The sequence below is a fragment of the Neolamprologus multifasciatus genome, chromosome 12 (assembly GCF_963576455.1).
Source record: "Neolamprologus multifasciatus chromosome 12, fNeoMul1.2, whole genome shotgun sequence".
NCBI classification, from domain to species: Eukaryota; Metazoa; Chordata; class Actinopteri; order Cichliformes; family Cichlidae; genus Neolamprologus; species Neolamprologus multifasciatus.
This window is the reverse complement of record NC_140450.1, coordinates 30,741,513-30,753,531: the sequence shown is the minus strand read 5'-3', so window position 1 is coordinate 30,753,531 and position 12,019 is coordinate 30,741,513. Positions and strand designations below refer to the sequence as shown.

At 39.7% G+C, this 12,019-nt stretch overlaps 2 protein-coding genes across 2 annotated transcripts; both read right to left on the bottom strand.

Moving 5' to 3' along the window:
* Positions 1-418: 418 nt before the first annotated feature.
* On the bottom strand, positions 419-4,953 carry LOC146507268 (serine/threonine-protein phosphatase PP1-gamma catalytic subunit A). The gene is made up of 7 exons (XM_085179856.1): positions 4,540-4,953; positions 3,995-4,126; positions 3,632-3,862; positions 3,354-3,458; positions 2,890-3,113; positions 1,197-1,331; positions 419-1,083 (listed from the first exon to the last, which is right to left on the bottom strand). Exons 1-7 carry the CDS (start codon positions 4,592-4,594, stop codon positions 994-996), a joined length of 972 nt encoding a protein of 323 aa, XP_085035982.1. The 5' UTR covers positions 4,595-4,953; the 3' UTR covers positions 419-993.
* A 1,331-nt stretch (positions 4,954-6,284) lies between these two features.
* On the bottom strand, positions 6,285-10,398 carry myl2b (myosin, light chain 2b, regulatory, cardiac, slow). Its single transcript, XM_085181386.1, has 7 exons — positions 10,282-10,398; positions 8,861-8,950; positions 8,698-8,773; positions 7,040-7,144; positions 6,880-6,958; positions 6,754-6,802; positions 6,285-6,650 (listed from the first exon to the last, which is right to left on the bottom strand). Exons 1-7 carry the CDS (start codon positions 10,282-10,284, stop codon positions 6,546-6,548), a joined length of 507 nt encoding a protein of 168 aa, XP_085037512.1. The 5' UTR covers positions 10,285-10,398; the 3' UTR covers positions 6,285-6,545.
* Positions 10,399-12,019: the final 1,621 nt, after the last annotated feature.

The window sequence follows — 12,019 nt, the reverse complement described above, 5'->3', positions numbered from 1 at the left end:
GTATAAAAAGGCCATAAAACTCCAGTAGTAGGCAGGTTTTACGCGTAGATACACATTTTAAGGGCAAAAATACATTTACATGGCCTTTTTCTGAACAACTATAACACATGGAAATAGCTACGAATATATTACATTAAAATAAATAAATAAGAACGCAAATAAAAACATTAAATCTTTTTATTTATGAATTTGCTACCCTGTACATATACAAGACTGCTCACATCTGGGATTATTTACCATTTCCTTAGATGCAACGTAGTTTGCAGTATGTTCTATCTCCCCCTTGTGGGTATCCCTGGATGGAAACTACCCTTAATTATAAGATGTTCTTGAGCAAGATGGTTAAGTATTTTCGTTTACAACTGTTGTTTTTTAAAAAGCTGTAATTTCTTTGGAATAAATACACTCAGACAGAAAATTTCCCCCTAAAACACACTCAAATGTTTATTAGAAAGATTTAGACATTACAAGAGTGTATCTTTATTTGTTTAATTTAGCACGACTTGTTTAAAAATGTGATGCAGTGTACAGTCAGCGTTCTAAGACACTGACGGTTAAATGAACACAATATAAAGTTTACAGAAGTAAACAGGTGTTTGTGACTTTCTCCATAGTTGTATAGCCATTAATAACATTAATTATTGACAGTGGGGGGGAAAAAACAATGATAAAGGAATAAGACATGAACGAAACTGGAAAAAAATTGTGCACAGCTTCAAACAAGGCATTCCTGTGCATAAGTAGCCATATTGTTACATTTTTCCTGATTGAACAGTCATATGTGGCAAAGACTAGCTGCAAAATGGGAGTGCAAAACACCTGAGGTTTTCATGGTGACATATCAATTTACCCCTGTGGACAAAACAACAAAAATATTTTGCTTTCATCGAGAAGGAGTGAATATCTTTTCAGTATTGGCAGCATGAAGGATAATCAATCCCTCAAATGCAGAATAACAGAGCAGAACAAAGAAGTCAGAGTCTGGCCACCCCTTCATTTCTTGGCTTGCTTGGTGACCATGCTGCGGGGGGGAGTCACAGGACGGCTGCCGTTGGGCTTCTTCTTCTCAGCTGGTTTCAAAATCTATACCAAGTTGAAAACATTTAATGAATAGCTGTACACTGTCTGTACAAATAGCTTAGATTAGATCACTGCCACGAAAACGCAATGCTTAAAATAAACAAAAGGTACTGTACCTGAAAAGAGCACATGAGAGTCTCATCCACGCTCATCATGGCACCGGCGTTGTCAAACTCCCCACAATAGTTAGGTGCTGAAAACAAAGTGACGAGCTGCCTCTTTGCAAAAAATTCATAGCCATCCTCGACAACCTGCCAGTGAGAAAATACAAATAGGAATGACATGTTTACACATTTTCAAAATACATAAACTAGGATTAGCCTCGACTAAATCATGCAAGTAGACATTAAGGTGGTCAGATCTAAAGCGTAGTCTAGCAGTCTAACCTAATGGGTTATGGTTCACAGGATCTTTAACTCAATATAAAAACTCAAAACATATTGTCAGGTTTGTAAGTGGAGTCTGAGTGGAGTTTAAATTCAAAACCAGCAGGGTGTAAGTGAAATGAAGACTTGAAGCTTTAACTCAAGCACTCCAACAAATAACAAAAAAGATTCCATTCATTGTTAAAGGCATCTATTATTAGGCCTTACTGGCCTACCACTCCAAAACAACCTTTATGTATCTAATTGGTTTGAGAGGAAACTAGATTTCTGCACCTCCTTAATAGTGGCACTTCTACAAATGCACATGCATGTTCCCTTAGATGGTTTTAAGCCCAGAAATTCTGCAGAAAAAGTTGTTATTCAACGCTTTGGCAACAACTGCAGAAACTGGAAGGCAACCCATCAAAGACAAACCGATTAAAAACTCTGGCATGTACCTGCAGAACCGGAGTTACCAGCAGTAACTACTTTATTCTGAGCTTGCCGTTCCTCTCTTGACAATGTAGGCTGCTCACTTGTGGTAGATAACAATGCAATCAGTCGATGACTAGCCATACTGAATGTTGATAACAGCTTTTGGCCAAAGGCTAACGGTGCAGACTGATTCAATTTTATGTTTGTGGAGCAAATGAAGGGTGTGCTGCATCTGTCTGTGCTTGTCTGGCTTATGAGGCTTATGACAAAGCACAGAGAGCTGCACAAAGTACCGCGAAACACCAGCCTATCAGTTTTGCAGCACACAGATAAATCTGATTAGACACTATACACTTCACAATTCATCTTGATACTTCTATCAGCAGCTACATTATCAAGTACATTAGTGGCAAAGGTTTACTGGTCACTATTAAAGTCTAGCCTGGCCTCTGGTCAGGAGTTTCAAGTAAAACTTGTGTATTTACGTTCACAATCACTTGTCTTAATTGCAGACTCAACATGCCTCAACAGTGTTTTTCCTTATTAGTTGTCGTACTGACCAAATTCTATAGTTACATTAATAAGCTACACATTATATTCTACTACAAGCTACTGTCTATTCTGACAAACATCTTTTCCACAAAATTACACAAGACTGCATTGAAAGCTGAGCTCTCTTATCTTTGCACTGGCATTAAGTGGCAGCATTAAAGTAATTTGTGACTATTCTAACATCAATTTCTCTCCATATTCTTTAAGTCTCTAGATATTTTTTTTAAAAGTAAAGCTTTAGTTGAACACGTAACAACCTCTGGAAATGCGCAAATAATTTTACTTTGATGCAAATGCAAGCCAAAAAGGTCAAAATCCACTGTCCACTACACACACCACATGTGCTAGTATATCATGTCCTGTACCAAGTGTATCTTGCCTCTGGCCAGTACATGGCCACCTCCCACCTCCCACTTCCCACAGTGACGTTTCTGTTTGTGATGACGGGGGTGATTACCTGATGGGCACGACAGATCAGGTCCAGGTCATGCTTGTGCAGGAACTTGGCTACCACCTCTGAGCCAAAGGTAAATGACACACCCCTGTCGTTCTCCCCCCAGCCTAACACATCCTTGTCTGGATCAGACCAAAGTAAATCGCACAGCAGGCCCTGGTCAGGCACGTCAGTGGGACGCATGATGCGTCTGATCTGCTCCATGGACTGAAGGTCAGGGGACAGTCCTAAATGGAACAGTAAAATAAAAGTACAAATAAACACACTGATACTGAGGTCAGCACCGATTGGAACTGGGTGAGCTCAATGTCAGGTAACAAACTGCAAAAACAGCATTTCTCAAGGACAAATAAGAAACGCTGATATCAAATGTACACTACTTCTAACATCATGCATACAACCAAAACACTTTAGAGTTGATAGTAAAGTTTTGTGCCAAAACATTCATTCTGCACATTATAACCCACCGCCATGGCAGCAAAAGATCTTCTCATCAACAATGGCGGCAATTGGGAGGCAGTTAAAACAATCTGTGAAGGTCTTCCAGAGTTTGATGTTGTACCTTCTTTTACCTAACACAGTAAGACAAGAAATTATATTTAATTTTTTTCCATTATCTGATACCAACAATCTCCTCCAAACAGTTTAACCAGCAAAAGATAACGCAACAGAGAGTCTGACAGGTACCCTTAATGGACACAAGAGGCCCCAGGTTGGACATTTCTAGTCATTCAACAATACTCACACTCATCATAAAAACCATATATTCTGTTGATTGAAGCACACTCATGGTTTCCCCTCAGCAAGAAGAAGTTTTCTGGGTATTTGATTTTGTAGGCCAGTAGAAGACAGATAGTCTCCAGTGACTGCTTCCCCCTGTCCACGTAGTCCCCCAGAAACAGGTAGTTGCTCTCAGGAGGGAAGCCCCCATACTCAAACAGCCTTAGCAGGTCATAGTATTGCCCATGGATGTCACCTGCAGGGCAAATACCAAGCTGAATTATACACATTGCTATTGAGTCATACACCACTTATCATACGTCAGTACATACTATCAGTCAATTGCTGAGTCGATCTTTCTGGTACGTAAGTGCATAGCTTTTCTTACCACAAATCTTGAGCGGGGCCTCCAGCTCCAGGAGAATGGGTTGACTGAGGAAGATCTCCCTGGACTTGAGGCATAATCCACGAATCTCGTTCTCCTGCAGCTGAACATTCTTGCCAGGTTTTGCTCCTCTGACTGGAACAAGAAGACAAAAATCAACAAAAGTCAGTAAGAATAACACCTAAACACTATTCCAGCTAACCTGGGCATGACATCTCTGCCCGGACGCCAAGTGGGACAAACGGTGAGTGTAGAAGCCATATGCCGTGACGGAATTCGCGGTGTTTGTGTATGAGAACACAGTGTACGTGACATGTCGTTTCACACCCTTCAGACACACCAATATTCTGACTCAAGAGACGCATTACATAAAGCTGGTAGCCGACATTAATTAAAATATTAAGTTATCTTGCAAATATTTCTGATTATTGTTACTAATTATTGCAACAAGATGAACACGAGCTAAAGCTAGCTATCTACTATTAGCATTTACCATAACATTTAAATAATAAAACAAGTGTTTCGTGGAAATGTTTGTATGTACTTACCTTCTAAAAGCCGCTGGATGATACTATCTATGTTGAGCTTGTCAACATCAGCCATTGCAAGCGTCGGTGTTACGAAATAATCGCTCCAGTCAAATCTAGGTCTTTGCGTTGACACACTTGTGAAAGCTAGCCCGCTAGCTATCCTAGCATTAGCTTGCTAATGTTAGCTTCGTCTATTTTCCGGCTGAGGGTAAAAGATGTTGCCGCGACCCTGATACCGTTTAGCCACTCGCCGACACTTTTGACAGCCTAATACGCTACTTAAAGATCGCAATTTTAAAAATGCCAACATCAATTTTTCGTTTTGTTAAAAAAAAAGGGACGGGGACTATAAAAAAATAAGCGTCAACCAACACAAACGGTTGCTAGCGACGGTGTCCCGTTTCTGTTTTTCCTTTGCCGCACCTTGTACTGCTAAGCCAGCGGCTTGTGCTGGTAGCTGCTACACTACTGCCCCCTACTGTGCTGGATGGGGACAGCTTCAGACCTTCTGAAGTCCTTTAATGTTTTTTTCTTTGGATATTTGTTGATTTTTCACTCATTTTCAGTCCAGTCCTTGTACCTGACAATTTTCAGAGGGATATGTTTTTTTAATTTGCGTGCTTTGTAAGCTACTTAACCCACAAAAGGGCCCTAACTCAATAAATGAATCAGTGTTGTTTCTACACGTAACACGTTGAGCCACTTTGGTATAGGCACCTGACACAATACCTGAACGTCATGTCGTTTGGAGAACATGAAAATTATACCAAACACACTGCCAACACAGTACAAAGTATATCTGGATAGAAAAACACACACTATGGTTTGGCCTCCTCAGTCACCAAGTCCTCAACATTATCGAAGTAGTGTGGGATCATCTCGACAGAAACCAGAATAACAGACAGCCAACATCCAAAGAAGAGTTTTGATTGTCCTTCAAAAAGCCTGCAGAACTATTCCTGAAGACTGCTTAAAGAAATGCTAAGAAAACATCCCTAAAAAAGTTCAGCCTGTTGTGAAGAAAAGTATTCATATCAAATATTGACTTTGAAGTTCATTAGAAATTTCAAAACTTTTGGCTTATATAGTGTATTTCCATGTATGTTTGATCTTGTTTCAATAAATTGCTCCACTTATTTTCCATTTCCCTAGTAAAGTATAATGAAATTAGGTTTTTTCACAGTACCGGATATTATAATATCCGGTATTGTGAAAAAAAAAAGAACTGCGTATAATTATACGCAGTTATATATATAAAAAAAAGAACTGCTTATAATTATACGCAGTTCCTGTTCTGTGTTATCTGATTAGGAAATAATTCAGTATGATGAACACTTTTGCTTCAATTTGAAAATCAGTTAACCAATAAAAACCTTAGAGATGCACCAATTTCTAGACAATCAAGAAATTGATTTACATGTAAAATAAAGAGATACATAAGTACAGTAAATGATACTGGGGTATACAGAAAGTATAATTACAGATTAGCTTTACCATTAACAGAAGGTGAGCTATGGTGGAGTAGCCACATAGAGCCTTTAAAGGACACACTGTCTACCTAGCAATCCTTTCCCTTATATTTATACACTTAAAGTACTCTTTAAGGCAAAATTGAACAAATGGGACTTGGAGCTTCTGGGTTCCAGTGTTCTTCTACTGATCAACAGTGAGCACTGAAATAAAATCACTATATACAGATAATTAAATATCACTACTTATGGAAGATGAAATACACCGAGATTCGCTTCTTCAATGCATCTCTCTGAGGTTGAATCTTTCTTTATTGATTTGTCAAAAACATCCGAGGTCAAACTCTTAATTTCACCTTTGAAGAGATTACTCATATATATTCAAATAATATACATACATATACATGTTATAATGATGAATGAATGAATGAACACATTGATCCATGTGCATATTCAAAAACTGAAGCTGAAGTTATTTATGTTTTTGCTTTCTGTTTTTGCTGTCATATGTGATCATATCTCAGCACAAATACGACCCAGTGAGGGAGGATGTGATTATTCCTGGTCTTTCTCTTCACCGTGTGTGATGACATAGACAAGGTTCTTGTAGTCCAGGTTCCCTGCTACATCTGGAGGGAACGCCTGAAACATCTGCTCCATCTTTGGGTACGAAGTAAAAAAAAAAAAGGTTACAGAGCGTATCTGCATTTATAAAAACTCAAGGCTCAACTATCTGTTACATCGTCGGAGGTGGAGCACTAACCTCTTCAGCAGAGAATCTGTCAGCCTGGGTCGTCAGCATCTCTGTCACACTGTGGAGACGAGCAGCGATGATGAGCAAATGAGACGCAAATGTCACGAGTCGCTTAAGAACCAGACTATTACTCACAACTCTTTCTTTAGTGTTCCTTTTCCCTCAGGGTCAAAGACTTTAAAAGCATTAAGGATAGTCTCCTCTGGGTCAGCACCTGCAGATGAAAAGTGGCAGTTCTGCATTAAAGAAAAATGATTTCATTTTTTGAATGTCATATAACGGCATCTTCATTTACCTTTTAGTTTCTCTCCAAACATGGTGAGAAAGACAGTGAAATTAATGGGCCCTGGTGCCTCCTTCAGCATGTCATCAATCTCTTCTTGTTTGACATTTAAACGGCCTGAAAAACATGGAATATATGGTGAAACAGGGGTCGCAATTAATGCTAATTTTTTAAACTGATATATTATTTATTGAAAATAGTCCAATAAAGAGATTAAAACAAATCCACAAAAGCTCAACGGAACTATTAGATGGGTTGACCATGCCATCCAGCCCAAAATGACCAAAGAAGGAATTGGAAGGGGATGCAGTTGCTGGAAATTTGGAATAACAACAGTTTTCCAGTTTTGTATTAAAAAAAAATCTATTGAGATCTTTTTCAAGGCACATTCAACACTTGGTCCTTTAAATATATTCTAAAACCACTGGAACATTTAAACAAATGTAGAACATGAAGTCAGCAAGCTCGATGGATAGTACTCAATATAATACACAACATTTTCCCAAATAATTAAACAAAATTGAATCCCAGGTCGATAAAGACTAGAACAGATTTGTTGCAGTAAGTTAAGGTTCTTCTTATACAAAATAAAAACTAAATGAACAATAATAAAGAAAAATGAGGTATGGCTTTTGATAAAACTCTTTTGAATGACTCTATCTAATCAAAGTATTGGAATAGAAATGCAAAATGGAATAAATCACACAACAAATGTCGAGAATAACTAGCTCAGGAAATAGCTATCATTATATCCAGAGGACATAATATTGTTTATTGCAAAATGACTCAGTTGCAGGTTTAATACATTTAGTAGAAACAGTTGGAGATATTTCCAGGTATGCAGTAAATATGTTGACAGTAAACCCTAGGAAGGAAAACATATGTATTAAAATAAAAAAAACTTGGAAAGGTTTTGAGACTCTTTGAAATATGTGGAAGATCTGTTTGTTGTGAAACATGTGTTATTTGAAAAGATACAAATATTATTTTTAATGTAAATGGCTTGTATTTGTATAGCACTTTAGTTAGTCCCTAAGGACCCCAAAGTGCTTTACACGTCCAGTCATCCACACACACATTCACACACTGGTTACATTGCAGCCACAGCCACCCTGGGGCGCACTGACAGAGGCGAGGCTGCCGGACACTGGCGCCACCGGGCCCTCTGACCACCACCAGTAGGCAACGGGTGAAGTGTCGTGCCCAAGGACACAACGACCGCGGCTGTCCAAGCCGGGGCTCAAACCGGCAACCTTCCGATTACAAGGCGAACTCCCAACTCTTGAGCCACGATCGCCCCAATGTAAATTTGATCATGTTTGTTTGCTGTGCTTTTCTTGTTTAGTCTGTGTTGTAATATGTTTAATAGGTTTGCTTGTTTATGTATAATATTAATAAGTCTTAGGTTGGGGAAAAAAGTCAGCTAATGATTAATCTCATGACTACTACAGCTCAATTTATCACTTATCTGTTTGTTCAGACAGTATTTTAAAAATGGCAATTATACATCCCAGAACTCAAGGTGAGTTCTACTAGCTGAGACAATGAAATTCTTACATGTGAGAAGCTGGAACCTGAGAATGCCTAAGGTTTTTTTGTTTTTTGCTGGACTTGTGTAATGTATTCATGTGAAACCATCACAACAGGAACGCGACACACAGTGAGTTTACCTAAAGCTGCAAAGGTGTCCCTGAGGTCGTTCTTGTCAATGAAGCCATCTCTGTTTTGGTCCATGATAGTGAACGCCTGCGGGAGTATACAGAGTGAGCAGACATCGCAGTGAGTAAACTGCTCAAATTCAATGTGAAAGAAAGCGTTTGGCAGAGTACCGACTTCTTTGAACTCCTGGATCTGGGCCTGTTCGAACATGGAGAACACATTGGAGCTGGCTCCCTCCGCTCTCTTCTTTGCTTTCTTGGGTGCCTGTGGGGGGTTTAACAATGACACTCTTAATTAGATCCAATAGCAATGACACACGATCATCACCTGGCTCTTCCGTACAGCCTTACTCATTATCGGTTTTACTGTCACACGTGGTAATGAGCCGACGATCAGCTCACTCTCACTAAGTGTGTGTGTGTGTGTGTGTGTGTGTGTGGGGGGGGGGGGGGTATGCATCTACTGGGGGGCACACATTTCATTAGCGAGGATTACAAACACTGTCAGTTTGTTATGGAAATATTTATTCGAGCCTCCAGTTTTGGGAGCACACAGGGTAAGCCTAGGGAGGGTGTGGTCCACTGCCTGCACTCTCATAGTCCCAGGATCACATGAGGGATTATTCTATAGGGTCTATGTGATGACAGGAGAGTACACTGAGCCCTGTTTGATCAGAAATCCCTCAGAGGCAAGGATTATGTTGAGCTATTTACATGACTGCCAAGGAACTGGGAAAAACACTGTAAGGGGGATGCAGCGCAGTGACATCATGTTGCTCGGATTCAGGGTCCTCTCGACAGCTGCTGTCTAACCCTTGTTGTGGATTAGCTCTTGTATATCTCACGGAAGGGACCTCTGGCACTCAGATACATTTATTTCATTATTTATTTTGTTTTAAGAGGATTCATGTACTCGTGGGCAATGAGGCAGAGTTGTTGCCCAATGCACATCACTGCTGGACCAGTGGAAACTTTATTGGGCCAAATATTACGCGAATAACCACTGACCTCTTCATAGCCTGCACCTGTTGCTCGTGTTTCTCTGCTGTCTGCTCCGCACTCCCTTTGTTTTGCTCTTTCCAACCCGGTTGGCTGCTCTTCTAAGTCTCTTCTCTGTTTTTTTGCTGCCTTTCTCTCACCTCTCTCCTCTTCATCCCTCCCATTTCCTCTCCTTAAATGTTGTGTGTGTTTTAAATGTCATTGCTCCATTTTATTGTAAACACGGAGGAAAAAGTTGCAAGTAAATTTTTTTTTTTAAGATCAAGGCTTTCCTTACCGTCTCTTCTCCGAGACAGTTAATTTGTTGTCATTTTGATGAAAATACGAATAGTTGAGTAGACAAATATCTCATCAATAGGACAACGGGAGCATTGTCTGATTGATTATTTAAAGGAAAAAAAGGCCTCACAACATATTGACATGGAGTACATTGGTGCGTTATCTGTTGTTTGAAAGGAGCAGACTTTGACGGACTGTTATACAGATATCTACAGTAAACACATTAATCACACAGCAGAAACAGACTGTCTCCTCACAGTCTGCCGCTTATTTTAAACAATGTTAAAGACAATAACAATGAGATCTGTATCCACTCACCATGTTTCAGTGTTAGCTGGATTTGGACCAAGCAGTATCCTCGCTGCTTTATGATGGAGCAGCCCCCAAAACGAGGGGCTAATATACTCACCCCTCTCCCATCTATAATGGCGCACGCTTATGGGCTATAAATACTCCATGCCTTGTTTAGGCAGAGACACAGGTAAAGAGGTCTATTCTCTCACTGCCACCATTGTCTGAGTTCATGAGATTTAGGGATAATAGCCAAACACACATACCCCATTACTGAGCCCCCAGAATAACAACAGGACATAGCTCTGGCTCGGGAAGGACAGTTGTGTTTGTGACTGACAGTTGCACTTGAAGGGATCCATCATCCAGCTGTCCTGTTGCTGCTCCACAGAGACTGAGGGACAACCTCTGACTGGAGCCATTTCTTGGTAGCACAATAAACAGAACTGTTAGCTGAAGCTTTCCGAGCCCTCAATCAGAGTTGATCATAAACAGTATGTCATGCTGTGGAAAATAGGCAACCTTGTTCATATCATGTGTTTTTTCAAAGCAGTGTTCAGTTTCTGTCCTGTCCTCAGTGCTGGACATCCAGCAGTGAGACTGAGCTTCATTAGATAATTAACAAGGTAGTGGACACACTTAATACACCATACTGCAAAACACAGCGGTGTAAAGGTGAAGTTTTAGCGCTAACTGACAGCAGCTTGAGTGGATTTTATGTTGGCAGTTTGCTTCTGAGATTGACCGGTGCTCTGGATCACGTCAGACTCGGGCCTTTGAGTATGTCTACAAACTCCTCAAGTTCATACTGAGCTTGGAAAACTGCTTCCAGGTGCTCTGGTCCCACAACTTAGAACTCACCACAACACCACCTCTTTGGTATTTCTGAATTCATAATGAAAAATCATTTAGCTTCCATCTTTACCCATTTGATTTGATTTGACTCTGACGCTGAGCTCTTCCATCCATAATCAATCACATTTGTATATTCTGTTCTTTTTTAAATCCCCTTTTATTGTTCATTACGTATCTTTTATTTTTCATATTTGATGAAATCTGTCTATTATTTATATTACTAGCTTTGCTGTGAAAATAGAGACAAATGCGTCACCTTTTACTAATTTACAAAGACTCCTCTTTTATTTCTTTGACCAGTCATTTACCCAGTTTGTCCAGTAGATAGTGCTAGCAACCCACAACATTCAGCATCCAGGCTGAACTAGTACAGAAGGCATTTTGGACCAGTTTCTGGAGCATTTAAGAGCTTTCTTAGGATGTCTCCATACATTTTATAGTAAAATTGTCCCCAGATAAAATCTACAATAACCAATCATGGATGGAAGTGACTGCTCACTGTGTTTATTTATGGCACACTTGTTTGTATCCAGTTAAACAGCTGGATACTGTCTACATATGTTCATGGTTTTCCTGACTATTGTTAAAATGTCTAATGTCACAAACAGGAATTATTATTTATTTATTAATAAATTATTGTAATTGTGGCTCAAATGGCACAGTGCTGTCCTCTTCCTACTTTTTGCACCATACTGAACCTGTTATAAATTCAGAGCAGACTCCCACGGCGTCTGTGAGAGTTTAGCGATTTTGGCCTTAGGCGAGTGATGGGACTGGGACATTGCATCATTTTCAGCAACACTGAATCTGTTTACTTTCGTTGTCTCACGCAATTTCAAAACCTTTAGTGTTCTGGTGTTTCAAAAGTTTTATCTGCAATCAAAGTGCCTCAAATAGGGTATTTAATTAT